The 17,102-nt window shown below is 39.0% G+C and overlaps 3 protein-coding genes across 6 annotated transcripts; 1 reads left to right on the top strand and 2 right to left on the bottom strand.

The window, feature by feature from the left end:
* Nucleotides 1–2,345: 2,345 nt before the first annotated feature.
* On the bottom strand, nucleotides 2,346–3,245 carry LOC129728335 (uncharacterized). Its single transcript, XM_055686772.1, has one exon. It carries the CDS (start codon nucleotides 3,243–3,245, stop codon nucleotides 2,346–2,348), a length of 900 nt encoding a protein of 299 aa, XP_055542747.1.
* Nucleotides 3,246–4,130: 885 nt separating this feature from the next.
* LOC129727234 (myotubularin-related protein 2) lies at nucleotides 4,131–7,781 on the bottom strand. The gene is made up of 5 exons (XM_055684835.1): nucleotides 7,399–7,781; nucleotides 6,316–7,341; nucleotides 6,081–6,251; nucleotides 5,808–6,015; nucleotides 4,131–5,748 (listed from the first exon to the last, which is right to left on the bottom strand). The coding sequence occupies exons 1-5, from the start codon at nucleotides 7,495–7,497 to the stop codon at nucleotides 5,432–5,434; spliced, it is 1,821 nt and encodes a 606-aa protein (XP_055540810.1). The 5' UTR covers nucleotides 7,498–7,781; the 3' UTR covers nucleotides 4,131–5,431.
* A 5,449-nt stretch (nucleotides 7,782–13,230) lies between these two features.
* Nucleotides 13,231–16,527, top strand: LOC129727371 (serine/threonine-protein kinase TBK1). Of its 4 annotated transcripts, none has more exons than XM_055685172.1 (7): nucleotides 13,231–13,364; nucleotides 13,432–14,575; nucleotides 14,643–14,922; nucleotides 14,987–15,062; nucleotides 15,159–15,785; nucleotides 15,855–16,006; nucleotides 16,064–16,527. In XM_055685172.1, the coding sequence occupies exons 2-6, from the start codon at nucleotides 13,462–13,464 to the stop codon at nucleotides 15,957–15,959; spliced, it is 2,202 nt and encodes a 733-aa protein (XP_055541147.1). In that variant the 5' UTR covers nucleotides 13,231–13,364; nucleotides 13,432–13,461; the 3' UTR covers nucleotides 15,960–16,006; nucleotides 16,064–16,527. The 4 variants fall into 4 exon arrangements, 3 of the variants coding, with proteins under 3 accessions (XP_055541147.1, XP_055541146.1, XP_055541145.1); XM_055685171.1 differs by having other exon boundaries at nucleotides 13,429–14,575; XR_008728521.1 differs by having other exon boundaries at nucleotides 13,231–14,575; nucleotides 15,855–16,013.
* The last annotated feature ends 575 nt before the right edge of the window (nucleotides 16,528–17,102 follow it).

Genomic DNA, 17,102 nt, shown 5'->3' with positions numbered 1-17,102 from the left:
GGGCTGGATCAACGGATCGCAGAACAGCAGTGTAGTAGATTTGGTATTATTATATTGAGATCAATCCATAAGAATGAGAGGATATTTCTCAGTGTATGCAATGTTAGTACGCTGTCTAGTAAACGCACTACATACTTGGGAACCGTCAATATTGAAACGCTAACAGTGAACGCTAATTCTGGCCGGAAACAGGCTGACGAGTTTACAGGAAGAAGGAGAAGATTCGGTGACGTTCGGAAAAGTGTGGAGCGGACGCAAGCAACTCGGATTAGATTGACGGAGAGAGAGGAAGAGTGGTTACGCATTAGTTAAAAAGAGATAGGTTCGGGAGAGTGCAGGAATACCTACAGATCGTGTCATAATCGAGAGAGAAATTCGGTGGATTCTCGGGCGTCTCTAGCCGTGGAGAGGCTTCATACCTTTTAAGAGAAAGGCAGCGAGATTGGGACTTGTCTTGGAACTCTGCCAAAACGAAGAACATGGTGGCTGACAGGGAGCGTGGGAGTTCTGTGGTGTTGATGCTAAGGTGGAGATAGATGGGGAACGATATGAAGTGGTTGACGAATTCGTTTATCTTGGTACGCTAGTGACATGTGACAACGATATGAGCCATGAAGTGAAACGACGAGTTGCAGCTGCGAACAGGGCCTCCAACGGACTGCGTAACCAGCTAAGGTCCCGTAGTCTGCAAACTCGCACAAAACTAGCGCGGTATAGGACGCTGAAACTATCTTCAGTAAGAACAAGGAAGAGGCCGTCGACTCCGTGGTAGGCCTCGCACACGATGGATGTGTGCGGTGGAAGAAGATGCACGATCTGCAGGTGTACGAGGAGACTGGAGAACGGCTGCCAAAGATAGAAGAAGCTGGAAATCTCTAATTCGTTCGGCTTTATACTGCCGGTACCCGGATAACTGTCCCATTATGAAAAACAACATGTTGAGAAAACGGCGATTTAATATTATCCGTGAATTTTCGGATTTCCAGCAATTACATCCAGAACCAATGACCGTAACAGTTTCATGACAGCACAAGTTTATCGTTGAGAACAAAAAACCATGGATGGAATTGGGTTTTCGTTATATAATTTGAAAAAAAAAGCGAAATGGGACAAAATATGCGGGTACATTTTGAAAGTACTCGCATATTTTGTCCCATCACATATAAATTCAACCAGCAACCGGCAGTATCATTGGCAACGTAGATTGTACTACAACATTAGTTTAGTTAATTAAATGACATACTTCTATATGTTTAAAATAATCCGATATACACTAATCTGGAGCAAAATTATATGTTTGCAGTTTGTACCACTATGCAGTGGGACTGTAATGCGGGTACTTTCAATATGGGACAAAAACAACTTGGTATTTTTTCCATGTTTTTCCATACAAAAGCATCAATTTTAATTTTTTCCAAAAAATATGATAACAATTAAGTCGATTCCCGATGATAACTCAAAAGTGTCCAAAATCAGTATGAGACAGTTATGCGGGTACCGGCAGTATACCGGTGAACGGCCATTAGCCAACAAAGTAAAGCAAAGTAAATAAGAGCGCTTAAATAAGTCACAAATTGTTTTATGGAAAATATAAACTTCTGCTGGAGTTATTGTCACTTTCATGTGTTTCTTTTGTGTAAACTCTACATGGTCGGTAACACTAAAGCTATGTTAAGTAAATTTATGCCGGTAATGCAATGGTAACCGCATTAGAAAAAGGCCTTTCCAAACACTTGTTTTTTAGTTTTTTTTTATTCATAAAATTTTCACAAAACAGAATTGTAAGAACAGCACGTACCAGCCAAAATTTGCCCACCAAGGTTTTCTGTTTCTGAATAAGTAACACGAAGAAAATATGCCCCATCTTCACCCATTCGTAATTGCAATCAATGTAAAATTGAGAGGTTCAGATTTGCAGTATAAAGGGTGTCCTACATAAAATTGCATCAAATTTCTTCTTCCAGATTGTGTAATATTGTTCTTTCCAGAAATACTCTATACGGGTCGATTGAGCAATGCTCTGAACGTTCGCTTAATGCAAATTTTCAGTTTCTGGAGGAAAAACATAAAAAACCTCGAATGTCCTCCAATAAACACTCGATCTCTAAGATGTCTTTTTTGTAGTGGAACTTGACTACCGCGTCCATTAATTAGAACTTTTGTAGTATATCCCAATTACTATACGTACCATGTAGAAAACCAGACACCCACTGTTGATCGAGTGAATGGCCGGTTGCCTCGGCACGCTCCCAGTCAGGTAGAATGTTTATAAAGTCAACTACTTTACCAGGATTAGCAGACCAAATCTCACTCGATTGCAAGCAGCCCTTGCTAAGAAATTTGATTCAGCTCATGTATAATGCACCGCAGCTGCATAGCAGATGTTCCGAGGTTTCGCTCTCCATATTACAGAGGCGACAAGTGTCATCCTGAACTCGACCAATGTTCTTCAAGTGATACTTACTCGGGCAGTGCCCAGTTATTAGTCCTGTGTAAGTACAGAGAGCCCACTTGTTGAACTCTAGGAGCTTTTCCGGAAGGGGGACCGGGAAGGGTTCCGGACCAACAAATTGCGAGTTTGAGCCCTGTTTGGCCAGTTCGTCTGCTTTTTCATTACCGTCTATGCCGCAGTGCCCGGGAACCCAGTACAAAATGACAGAGTTCATACGACACAGCCTCCGCAGTGAGAGAACGCACTCCCACACGATTTTTGACGTACACTTGTGAGCACAAAGAGCCTTTAGTGCCGCTTGACTATCAGAGAAAATGCAAATATTCGCATGTTTGTAGTTTCTCTTTAGGCAAACGTTGACACATTCGATTATAGCGTAAATCTCCGCTTGGAATACAGTAGGCCAGTTGCCCATTGCCACTGATATCTGTACACCAGAACCGAAGATTCCCGCACCAGTTTTCGAACCGATTTTTGAGCCGTCCGTGAAGAATACCGTTGACCGCTTACGGACCATATTAACTCCGCACTCCCAGTTGGAGCGCGATGTTTCACGCACCTTGTAGGGAATGTCGTAGTTGTCCAAAGGTTTCATCCAGTCTCCGCACATACTCAACAAAGACCCTCTTTTGAATTGTTGCAAAATACTCAGATGACCAACAAGATCACCAGGTAAGACCTCTTTAAGACGTTTGAGCCGCAAGGCGCTCCTTTCCGCTTCTAACTGCACAAATTCATGCAGGGGCAGCAGGTGAAGAATTGCATCCAACGCTTTTGATGGAGTGCTGCGCATTGCTTCAGTTATGGCAATACACGCCGGTCTCTGAAGCTTTGCTAGCTTTGTTCTTGCAGTAGTTTCCTTTGTTTTAGGATGTCAGCTGAGTCGGTTCAAAAGCCAGTTTAAACAAAAATGCATAGCTTCGAAAAACGACAAAACTCGTTTTATTACTGTCAATCAACATTGGTTGAGCTTTAACATAAAATTATCGAATTGATCGGCATTCAGGTCGTCCACACAAAGAAATTTACTGACTGAAGTGATCGAAAAGACACAAAACGCAAATGCCTAGAGAAAATACCCCTTTGAATGAGTTGAGTTACGCAGTCCAGAGATCTTAAGGATCACCGTGGCTTCCAACATTATTAGAAGCATATCTGATGATTTTGCTTAACCGAATGATTTAAAAAAAAAGCTGCAGAATCTAATTTTAAAATTGTAACATTGTATTATACTGCTAGGTGATCTAAGTTGATGAAATCTAGGTTTTTGTTCTACGCACTCGTATGTGCGCACCGTGTACATTTTCAAGCCAAATTGTCTTTTTTGTGACGAGAATCTTGGTTTTCCGGCCACAGTTGCAAATTTCTTACCAAATCGAAAACTTCAGAACAAATTTATCAGCGAATCTTAATACCTATTACTTTCTTTGGTTCAATTTTTTTTCGAGACGCAAAAATGCTGAACTCATTTCCACCAGAACCAGTTTGTGCCAAATAAAGTATCAAATTACCTCCATTGCTCGAAGAAAATTTGCCAAAAGCAATATTGTCTGCGAACTGTAGCTGCGATATTTTGTTCAATGGCAGAGAAAATTTTTCCTTCCGATATTTTCTATCTTATCTTACCTTCCCGGAAAAAAGCCCACCAGAATTTGTTTCGAAAGAAAAAGAGCGACACTGATGAGAAACATTCTATTGTTTTATTATGTACTTTTGTTCGAAGATAAATATAGTATAGAATTACCGATAGGCTGAGATAATACATATTTGGACTTAAATCTAGCAGTACTTAAGCTTGGTATGACTAAAATCAGGTGTTTCATGCGTTGTTTGAATGCAGAGGTCATACTTATAGCCGACATATAAATGAAACAAAACCGTCAATAACTACTTAGCAAGCTCAGTAAAAAATTTAAATAAACTCTAAGAAATGACATCTGCTCTTTTGTGTGATTTGGATGATTTATATCTTCTTTCTGCGGGGTTTTAATGAAAAATGTGAATTTAAGCAGCTCTGTAGTCGAAAAATGACTTCATTATCGAGAATTATGCACCAATCGATTCGTATTTTTGTTATTGATGCCAATAACAAGACATTGTTTGTCATCACGTCATTATGAATTCGGGAAAAAATAAACCATTTTTAACACTCCCAGCAAAGACCATACAATGTTACACCATTAATCTATGTTTTACTTTGCATTACCATGCACTGGTAGCAGACAGCAGCATAGGCTGAATTTAACAATTTAACAAAAAGAGCTCATCAGCTTTCACCAAGAAATCGTCGATTTGATATTTTAATAAAGAAAATGTAATTAATAGCTGTACAAAACCTGGAGTCATCTTACTTTAACATTTCATGACTTTTATTATGAAGGAGTGCTCGCAGTGGTGTCGCATTGTAATATATAAATACTTCACCATCCACATTACAAAAAATAAACCATCTTTCAGGACGAATCAATTTTTGAAAATAGAATCCGCTCTGCCCAGGAACCAAAACCAGCAAACTATGATTTGCTATGCAAAGCACCAAACGATTCTTTCGCTAGTAGCTATTTGGTGCACAACTTTATGCTTCTAAAGTAACAAAGACAATTATCATGGTATCTAGCCAACAGTCAGCCTTTCGTCAAAAATTCGGTTGTGTCTCAGGCACAACTTTCTTCTAAAAATAATAATGTAATTACTTGCATGCAGTGACATACAGTAGCGTTAGTTGAAGTATAGACATTAATCACGTCTTAAACGAATATATCTTTTCTGCATTATGGCTCTATTCAAACCGAAAATCAGATTAGTATTCTAAGTTAGCTTAAACAAAACATAAAAAAGAGGTGAACATACTGAGCCATTATAAACTTTTGTTTACTAATCACTTCATTTTATTCGCGGTGCAAAATAGTACTTTCCAACTGATGTATACTGAACTCTCACCTGCACGCTAACAATATTCGAAATGCACACTCAACAGCCCTAATGCAGCGGCGAAGTTAGTCTATTTTGTGTATGCGTCCTTTGGTTTTTCTCCTGCCGACAGTCTTCCACCTGTTTGAGCAGCTGATCCTGCATGGCTAACAGTTCCCGGGTTCGCTGATAAATAGGATCCTGCTGTCGCATGCTCGGATTCCACCGACAGTACAGCCCTTTCCAGAGACGAATGTGTCGCATACTGACCACCGGTTTCAGCACCGGCTGGATTGCCGTATTACGGCCGCCGTACAGTGGGTTGCGATACTGCTCATGGGAGGAATTTATGAAAGACCACAACGAGACGGTGCGAGTTTTTAAATCTATATCATAAAGACCATGTATCAATGACATGAACAAAATAAGTTTTGTATGAAATTACCATTTTGTACCCGTTCTCGTTCCGTGTTATATAGAAAAGTTCCAAAGCGGCACGAGTACAGATGATCCAGAACGGTTATGAGAAAATATTCGTTGAATTCCAATGCGTGTGGGAATTGTTTCGTTATCTGCCACACACAGTCAATAAACTGTAAGAACACCGGGGACCGATCGGCATCCGAGTGGTGATTATCACCATGGCCAATTCTCTGCAACCAAGTAAAATGAAATGCTAAATTGAAGCACATCAAAATTTGATTCCAACTATGATTACCTGTTCGAATTTATGACCAAAACTAAGCCATTCCTTTTCAATTAATACTTCAAAACCTTTTAAAGTCCTATAGTAAGGATCCAGCAGAAGCATAGCTAAGGCAGTCAATTGGGAGGTGCGGTCCCATCCGTCCGAGCAGTGCACAACCACCGACATGCGCATGTTCTCTATCTGAAACAGATCAAATAATTCCCATTAAATTTAGATTCGTAAAATAATCCTTATGAAACTTTACTCTATCAACGATTCGAACCGCTCCGGCCAAAATACACTTTATATGCTTCAACCAAAGTGTGCTGTCTACCGCCGACAGCCATTTCTGATCATCGCTAGCAGGAAAACAAATTTCCTTCAATTTTCGTAAACTTTCACGCATAACATGGATGTTGTGAATGTCAAGAAACGTCAACTCGACATTTTTGTACGCATCTTCGGATTCGTAGCCGCCACCTTTCGCTTTATTTGCAATTGCATTGGCATTGGGTCTAGCATCGAAAATGGACAACTTATCCGATTGGGCGTTCGCTTCCATTATATAATTGATGTAAGTTTCATCGGCATCATTCCGTTTACCGCTCACCCCAACCAAAGGTTGCGAGCAGCGTGTAATCGTCGCCAACGATTTCGGATGAATCCAGCACAGCACGGGAAGACGATATCGAGATCTAAAGTTAGCAACTTGCTTCAGTATGTCATCCTTAGCCGATTTCGGAACGGCCCAAACAGAAGGATAGCTATCGCAAATTTCATACTTCTCGTTGATTCTTGTAATCCGCCAAGTATCATTATTAGCACTGTTCACACCCATCCGGCGAAGTTCCGCCACTGGTTCGTACACATTCCAACCGTCCTCGGGAAACTTTTCCTTATAGTTGAATGCAAACAGTTGCCCATTATTGGCCAGCGGAAATGCGTACAGCTGCAATTTTTCAAAAACCGTCCGTCTGGAATGATTTTCCTGCTTGTGGGCGAATCGAAGATTGCGCATATCTTTGCAGAAAATGTCGATCCCATACGAGTTCTCACCCCTTGAGCTCGCTCCGCCGACCTTCTCTATTCGGCTCACCGCTCCCAATGAGCAGTCTACAATTACAACCGGATCCTTATCGCTAGCGGGCTGCGACCGAAAGTGCAATCTATAGTTTGTAATTGTTAATGTTCCGACAACGGGTCCACTGTAGGGACAGATGTACGAGACATCGGTTTTAATATCCTGCATGTTCTCTCCCGACAAGTAGGTAAACGGCGATTCGTTAGCCACCTTTCAAAATTGAAATTGAATTAAAATCAGACTTTATTTTACAAAATCATTACTTACGATTGTGTCCATGCCGTGTTTCGAGTTGAGCGAACTGGATTTGGAGTCTGAATCTAGCGAGTTTGAACTTCGGTGGAAGTCTGAAATATGATGGTCCATGTTGGTCTGTGCTTTGCGTCTGCTGGAGACTACGCCCCCGTTGTTGGTTGGCTTCTGTTTGCGTGTTTAATGTTGACGTAACAAAGCAAACACGACAAAAGCTCACTGAGCAGCTTCGGATTTCACACTTTACCTTCAGCACATCACCAACTGTTATTAAACGTAAATTAACACGGGTTTAACCCAATAAATAGCAAAACAATAGCTGAATGAAACGATAAATAGCCACCGCTGTCACGATGGTCGAAAGGCAAGAAGAAAGCCACGACGAGAAAATAAGAGACGTAAGGTGTCAATCACAGATGACGTCCCAAAATTTCCAGTGTTCAAAATTATGCCAAAAATCATCATTTTTGGTTGCAGGTTTCCATTTTTACTTTACAAATAGCGATCAATTATCACACCCTATTTGAAGAACGTCCTTTGTGAATGACACCTAAGAATTACCTTTTGGTTGCTTCAGATTTGACAGTGACCTGCGTCGATCAGTGAAATGAAGAGCAAAACAAAATGTACACGCTATCAGAGACATACCTAAGCTTTGAGTTTTTACTACTGTAAGTAAGCAATTTACATTTTTGCCTTTCTCCTAGAAAGGTATAGCAATCACTTGCAAAAACGAATATATAAAGCCTGCAGTACACTCTTTGACCAAGCATCAAATATTTGTCACTTTTTGACAGATAAAAATTTGGTCAAAGATAATTATTTGTCACTCTCCAATTTTTACATGGGGCAAACACGGGCAAACAACAACCATGATGTCAAATAAATTTGATCATTATGTCAGAAGGTCAAATATTTGACCATTGGTCAAAGAGTGTAATACAGGCTTAAAAGTGCTCCAAAGGGCCGAATGGCATATATCAGTCGACTCAGCTCGACGAGCTGAGCATTTTCTGTACGTGTGTGTGTGTGTGTGTGTGTGTGTGTATGTGTGTGTGTGTGTGTGTGTGTGTGTGTGTGTGTGTGTATATGCAGATTTTTATTCTCACTCACTTTTCTCAGAGATGGCTGGACCGATTTTCATTTCAATTAATTGCAAATGAAAGGTCTTGTTGTTCCATGAGACCCTATTCAATTTTATTGTAATCGGATTTTTGTTTTGAGGTTATGTATCAAAATGTAAAAATCACGAAACATCATTATCTCTAAATATACACAACCGATTTGAACAAAATTGGTTTCAAATGAACGGGCTACCTGAAAAAACCTTAACTTTTGAATTTTATAAAGATTGAACTTGTGGTTCAAAAGTTATGAAAAGAAACGTGTTCTGAAGACTGTTTAGTCTCACTCATGTTTCTCAGAGATGGCTGGACCGATTTTCATAAAATCAGTGTCAAATGGAAGGTCTAGTTGCCTCATAAGACCCTATTGATTTGTTTTGCAATCGGACTATTACTTTGACTGTTAAGTTTAAAAATGTGAAATCCAGCTATGAAAGGGAACATATTCCGAAGACTACTTGGACTCACTCAATTTTCTCAGAGATGGCTGACCCTATTTCCACAAAATTAGTGTCAAATAAAAAGTCTAGCTGCCTCATAACACCCTATTGAATTTTACTATAATCGAACTGACACTTCGTCTGTAATGTACCGAAATGTGAAAATCACGAAACTTCATTATCTCAGAAACTACACAACCGAACTGATCAATATTACTATCAGATGAGCGGACTAGTTAAGCGTCAACTGATGAAGTATGATTGAACACGTGGTTTCAAAGTTTGTGTGCCCTATACCACAGACAGACGTCCAAGCAAGAACAACATTGATCAAAATTTACGTATAAATTTTCGAAGTAAAATGCGCTATAAATCACTTGTACACTAGCGCCGCCTGGTGACCTTATCGCTGCAATACATTTTTTTTCGCTAGTGCACGAGGCTGGCGGTACTGGTAGCGCTATCTGGTTACGGATTGCTACTACAAAAAACTTTACACGAGTTTGGAACTCAGCTTGGACGTCTGTCCGCGCCTATACGTTCCCATTTCATTTGATTACAATCAAACTTAAGCAACCGTTATGTATTAAATTGGTAATACAACAACGGAAGTCTATTATCGCAAAGATTACATGACTTATTTGAACATAACTAGTATCATACGAACGAGCCTTTCAAACTTACAAATAACAAACTTCATAACAATTAGATATGTGGCTCAAAAGTTATGGAAAGAAAAGAAATTCAAAGACTGTTTGAAATTATACTCGCTTTGATCGATATATGTGGCCTCAACATAATTTAAATGTGGTGTCATACTATTTGAACGTTCCAAATACATTGATTCCTTGCGATGTGTTTAAAGTCTGCTAATGCACGACGAATCGGCCATAAGATATGATCAAAGTCAAACAACAAATCGTTTGAAATAATTGGTTTTATCGAAATGACAACATCCCCGGCTTTTGGCTTCTGTACATCGCCTTAATTCTGAATATAGCCGTATTGGGTGGTATTCGGTCATTTTCAGCAGATTTGGCATCAATATGACATCGGAAATACCCATTTTGGGAGGTATTTAGTTATTTTGGTTGTTTTCCAGAAACTAAAAGTGGTCGACTTTGAATTCAAAATGGTGTCCAACATTGACCAATGTTTGGTTTCTATGCATCATCTCGATATTCGATATTCGGTCATTTTCGACTGTTTCCTAGAAGTTGCTATTAAGCAATTCAAAATAGTGCCTGATTGGTTATTTTAGGTTGTTTTCACAAACCGGAAGTCGCCGTATTGGATTTCAAAATGGTATTTAAGATAACTTCTGGCCCCTGAGCGTCATTCTGGTTGAAGAAAGACCCATATTGGGAGTTATTCGATCATTTTCGGCTGTTTCCCAGGAACCGGAAGTCGCCAACCAAGAATCCAAAATGGGGTCTGTGGTCGATTTCAGCTGCTGTGTATCATTCTAGTTGCAGAGATACCTATGTTAGGCGGAAATCGGCCATTTTCAGCTGTTTTTCAGAAACCGGAAGTCGTCATCTTGGAATTCAAAATGGTATCTGTGGTCGATTTGAGCTCCTGTGTATCATTCTAGATCCGGATAAATATTATATTGGGTGGAAATCGGCCATTTTTGGCTGTTTTCCAGAAACCGGATGTTGCCATCTTACAATCCAAAATGTTGTCTGAGGTTGATAATGGAACATATTTGTTACCACTAAAAACTTCCAACTACCAAATATGGTTTCATTTAGTTGATTAGTTCGCGAGATGTGCAGAAATTTGTGCAGAAATTTGTACAGAAACATGTGCTTCCAGAAGAGAGAGGGGTGTCGAACCATTATGGACATATCTGTTACCTCTAAAAACATTCTCATACCAAATTTGATTGTATTTTCTTGATTGGTTCTTGAGCTGTGTGAAATTTTGTGTTTCATTTGTATGGGACCCCTCCGTCATAGAAAAGGGAGGGATGTCAAACCATTATGCACATATTTGGTACCTCTAAAAATATTCACCTGCCAAATACGGTTCCATTCAGTTGGTTAGTTCTCAGGATGTGCAGAAATCTGTGTTTCATTTGTATGGCACCCCTTCCATCCAAAAGAAGGAGGGGTGTCAAAACATTATGGACATATTTTTACCACTAAAAACATTTACCTGCCAAATTTGGTTCGATTTAGTTGATTAGTTCTCGAGATGTGCAGAAATTTGTGTTTCATTTGTGTTTCATTTTCCAGAAGAATACTATCATAGGAACCTTTATCGGCACCAAAAACCCCTACATACAAATTTTCCCGTCGATCGGTTCGGTAGTTTTCGAGTCTATATGAATCAGACAGACAGACCGGACTGCATTTTTATATATATAGATTACAACATCAATTATTTAGAACCTTAAGAGTGAAAAGGCCTTTATTGGATTGAAGCGTTTATGTAAATCTATTTTTACATATAATAAGTTTGAATGAGAAAGGCTGGGTCTGACCGCTAGGTGGATTAATTTACCAGTCCACATAAGCACTGAGGAAGACTGTACGTCACAGTCGAAATATATATTTGCGGACTGAATTTCAATATTTATTTCCAAAAACTTTAGTAGAGTATAACGGAAACCGATAACTATTTGTTTGATTGATTAATTTAGGTTTTTTTTTAATATGAGCCAGTTCGCGAGAGGCGCACCACCTTTTTGAAGGACTTTGTTTTGGTGTTCTTTGATTGGGCTGAAATTTCCAGCGTTTGTTTGGCTATTCAATGCAGGAAATTCTACAAAATTTTATTTTTCATTGAGGTTAAGTGGGAAAAGGTTAAGTGGGGCTCTTAAAGATATGTCCAAAAACATCCAAACCACAAAAAGTGCAATAACTCCTGCTAGACTTGATGAATTTAAAAAAAAGTGTTATTACTCTACAATAGAAGCGCTTATTAACGCACGGTCACAATATATGACAAAGAAGCAACATGACAAAAAAATGAATTTTCCTTTTTAAAATTGTCAATTTTCAGGGTCTTTCTATATTTTTCTCAAAATCGTTAGAAAAAAAAATGTCTGAATATAGCGATTTGTAGGGCAATTCAGGAGCTTAGACTTCATGTATAAGCAAAGTGCACCAAATGGGGTAAAACGGCATGACTTAAAAATTGAAAAATTTAAAAATTTGAAAATCATTTTTTGCTTAGAAAATTAAACTCTTGAAGCTGATTTATAAAAATCAGAAATCCGTGAATAGCTAAACAACCCAATCGTTATACCATAATTTAACTATGTTTTTCATTGTAAATACATCAATTCTTCATTAAATTTTAATTGTCTAGAACAATAAAAAACATTGTTTTTGTCATTTTTACCATTTAAAAGGGAGTTGATATATATCTTAACAGCATTTTTTCAGGCATTTTTCCCATTGTTTTTCATGACAAAAATTATTGTCGGCGACAGATTCAACCACAAAAAAACGTTGTGAAAACATGGTAACCACAAAAAACAGATTATATAAAAAAACTGATATAGCTAAACAACCCAAGTACAGCAACTTTTAAGGTTATTTTTTATTTTTTTTTGGGAATTCAAATACGTATGCAAAAAATTTGGTTGATTTACAGCTTATTAAGCTGCTATTGGAAACAAAACCAAATTGTTGGTTGTGTATGGCCGACTCAATGTTGACATATATTTAGATTAACTCTAATACTATTTTAAATTTAGATAGATGTTTTTCGTGATTTTTTCTAATTCTGAAACATAGTGTCACATTTTTCGTAAATCTCGGTTCACAAAACTGAAATTTGGGCACAAAATATTCGAAATCCGAGATTTCATGTCATTTTTTTTTAACCGAGCATTCAGTGGTGCCGTACTCGGCAAACAATTACCGAGACCCAGCATAAAATTTTTAGTGTGAATGACAATTTTGCTTAATTTTTATCATCGTTATATTTTTTGCTGATTTCGCACAAATCATATGTGTTCACTATACAATTTCGCAGAACTACGAGCTGTCTTTTCCCCCGGCTCAAAGCAAGTGATAACAAGCATGCATGCCAGATATGTAGATTTTTATCTAAATTGCTGGTTTGGGTTTGCTAACTGTTTAGTATTGCTATCCAATTAGGCCTTTATTATAATCAAAACTCATTGAAAGATAATTCATTTTTCGCTTGTTTTTTTTTTTGTGCTAACAAAAATTAATAGACTTTTCAACTTTCGCGTGTTTGTTTAGGCTGTTCAGGTCGTTCAGGTAATAGGTTTTAGGTAATTTATTACAACTTCTGGCAGCTCTGTCAATATGTTTTCATTCGGAGCCAGGTAAAGTTCCTGAAATTTTACTTTTTGCTGATGGCGAAAATGATCAAAACATAGTTTTTATCAGTTTGGTCTGAATACTGGCTTTAACAAGTGTTTTGTTAATCAAAGGTGAAAATATTAGTTCGAAGTGCTATCCGTTGAAATTCGCTCACGAAATATTTTTGCAACGCAGCAGGAGAAAAAACATTCCCGTTATTTCGTCATAATGAATTCCTTTCTAAGAGGATCCACCAACTATGTTTGGTGTACGACAAGCGTCCTAGGCAAAGGAGCAACTGGTGCGGTATTCCAAGGTGTGAATAAACACAATGGGGAACCAGTTGCCGTGAAAACCTTCAACCAGCTCAGCCATATGAGACCTCACGACGTACAGATGAGGGAGTTCGAGGTGCTCCGGAAGGTCAAACATAACAATATTGTTAAGCTGTTGGATATTGAGGATGATCAAGAAGGGCGGGGTAAGGTGATCGTTATGGAGCTCTGTACTGGTGGAAGTTTGTTTAACATACTGGACGACCCGGAGAATACATATGGATTACCACAGCGCGAGTTCCTGTTAGTGCTGGAACATCTTTCGGCAGGTATGAAACATTTGCGAGATAATAATCTAGTTCATCGAGATTTAAAGCCTGGAAACATAATGAAGTACATCTCGGAAGATGGTCAGACAATATACAAGCTGACGGACTTTGGAGCTGCCCGAGAGCTAGAGGAGAATCAGCAGTTTGTGTCGCTATACGGCACGGAAGAGTACCTTCACCCAGATATGTATGAGAGAGCCGTGCTTCGGAAATCGATTAACCGAAGTTTCACCGCTAATGTTGATTTGTGGTCTATCGGAGTAACACTGTATCACGTGGCTACCGGTAATCTTCCCTTCCGTCCCTATGGGGGACGCAAAAATAAGGAAACGATGCACCACATAACCACCAAGAAAGCACCTGGTGTTATATCTGGTACTCAAACTAGCGAAAATGGGCCAATCGAATGGTCTCGTCAGCTACCTCCCCACTGTCAACTGAAGGCTGGATTAAAGTATCTAGTAACGCCGCTCTTGGCTGGACTCTTGGAAGAAAATCAAAAAAGGATGTGGTCTTTTGATCGCTTTTTCTACGAAGTCCAGCATATTTTGAACAAAAAGCGCATTCACATTTTCTACGTTAATAGAGCTACTTCCATTGAGGTCTATATGGATCCAGACGAAACCTGCTTTAACTTAAAAGAGCACATTTTCGTTCAAACCGAGGTACCCCATAGTGCCCAGCGGCTGCTGATGGACACCGAGTTGCATGAACTTCGTGTGGGTACAAATAGTACTGGTAAGATTAGTGCTGATGGAATGAAAACATATCATGAATAAACGGTACAATGTTTCGTTTCTTACAGCTCGCGGTTATCCGGACAATGAGGTTGAAACTCCTCTGATGCTATTTAATATTGAAAATAACAACGTGACACTTCCAGCTGAGCTTGAGCTGCCTAAGTTTCCATCGTTTCCCAGCGGAGTGTCTGTGGAGAACGATGCTAGTCTGGCAAAGGTCGCCTGCAGTGTGGGTCACGAGTGTAAGCGTCGCATAGAAACCTTTTCCAGTTTGGACACACTCATGAACAAGGCCGTGGAACAGTTTGCAGGGCTGCTGAAAAATCTACTGGTTAAACTGCAGGAGTAAGTATCGCTCTCACACTGGACGTAGTTGAATGACGCTTGACGCCTAAACTTTCTTTCGCAGACGGGTAAAACATCATGAGGATATTGGTAATTCCATTTGGGAAATGACCGATTTGATGGAAATCGCGGTGTTGAACGTAAGTTTGTTAATTGGGGTTCATACTATTTTTTTGACTGAAAATAGAATTCTAATCTCGTATCTTAATTTGTAACATTTCTCAATCGTCACTCAGAATGAGTCCTATCAGGATAAAGCAACTACAATCAGCACGGAATTAAATGTACTGAAAGCAGATTTTCAGCGCGTATCGGATCCAGTCCAGCAACTTTTTACTCGCTTTGTTTCGGAGGAATCGCTCAGCCGTCAGTGGACTACGGCATGCCGAGAGGTGCGCGGTCCAAATAAACACCGCGTGATTGAAAAGGCAAAATATCTGGTGGACCGCTTACGCGACTCCTGGCAGCATTTGCTGCGCGATCGTGCCACGCGATCCCTAACGTACAATGACGAGCAGTTCCATGCACTGGAGAAAATCAAAATTACCGAAACCGGAAAGCGAGTGAAGACATTGCTGAACGATGACGTGCGCCCCGCCGTCGAAACCGAGGCTGAACATTTGGCGGACTGGTATAAAAAAGCCCAAACTATCTATCTACAGATACAGTTTCTTCACAAGGATGTCAGATCGCACGAGGAAACGCTCTACGATATTCGTGACCGGTTGGTCCAGATCAAAGAAGATTTGAAGGAGGATATCAAGAACGATGGGGAGGTATCCAAGATTGCCAACGAAACCACTGTGAACGAGCAGAACATCGAGTGCATGAAGAAATCTAAGGAAATGCAATGCTATTTGAGGGTGCGATATACTGACTTTCTTTGGCAACTTCCGCTTTCGCTCGCTAACAATGTTTGTTTTATGTTTCAGACTTTGTTCAACTATCATCGTGAAATCAAGAAGATCATGCAACAAAACAGCGAACTGGTCGAAGCAGTTCATCAAATATCTATGAACAGGGAGGAAGATAGTTAAAGATTGACCGGTTTGATAACTAAGCAAAAAATACTGATAGCGGCAATGTAAGTGGTTTGTGTTGTTTGATAAACACGATAATAAGTTCACTCCTTTATTTTAAGGTGTACTTAATCATAGCGAAGTATGTGTTGCGATTATCATCTATCAAGAAAGGTACCTCGCAACATGAATTTATATTTTCTGACAAAACAGTTGTTCATCAAACGTATAGAGCGTCGTTCACCAGTTGCAGTGATGACCCTTTCGATTCATGTTACATACCGTTACTTTAGACCAACATGAAAGTATTGCTGAAATATTCCTTGACTCTATATATTATAGTCAACCACCCTTATTTTTGTTTACGACCGTATCCAACTTTCGTACGCGTGTTTCGAGTTAAACAACCTTGAAAATTCCTATTTTTGATTAATCCGAATTTATTTGAACAACCAGATATAAGAGCTTACAATAATTTCGTACGAAGTTGGTTCGAACGAACACATGAAAAGGGTGAATATTCCTAACCTATGTTATTTGTATTATTTTTAAAATGCGAAAATAAATTTCATATAATAATGCCAAAGTGTTTCTATTGTTACATTCAAACATTGAAGTATAATACTGATGAATATTCTATTACATGATAGTAACTTCTAGACTTTCTGTTAATTATACATAAATTTCGCGGCGATTTGTTTAGTGTACCGTGAAGGTGCCATATTCTGCGCAGTTAAGACAATTTCGAAAGTTGAACCCTAGTTCGCAGTTTTTTTACATTCAAACAAATAATAGGTCCCACATGTTGTATGACTTTCGAAAATACAGGAAAAAAAAGTTAGACACATGTACAGCCAAAAACAACAGTATGAGAAGAAAATTTTGCATTTATGTTTGGTGCCTAATTCTGCGCACTTGCTTGAGCATGTTCCTAATTCTGCGCAGTTTTGTTCCTAATTCTGCGCAGCCAAAAAATAACATTGATTGTTTTAACAAAATTGTTTATTTAAAAGGAAAGTATTTTAAACATTTTCTGTAGAAGTTTTTCCATCATTTGAAGCCTTCGTTAATGTTTGTTTTTGGCGCTTTTCTTGTACTAACTGCTTTTTTTTTCACGGGCTACTTTTCACCTTGCAAAACTCAGTGGTCTAAAGAGAAACG

This window comes from Wyeomyia smithii, chromosome 3 (assembly GCF_029784165.1).
Source record: "Wyeomyia smithii strain HCP4-BCI-WySm-NY-G18 chromosome 3, ASM2978416v1, whole genome shotgun sequence".
NCBI lineage: Eukaryota > Metazoa > Arthropoda > Insecta > Diptera > Culicidae > Wyeomyia > Wyeomyia smithii.
This window is presented reverse-complemented; position numbering and strand designations above follow the sequence as displayed.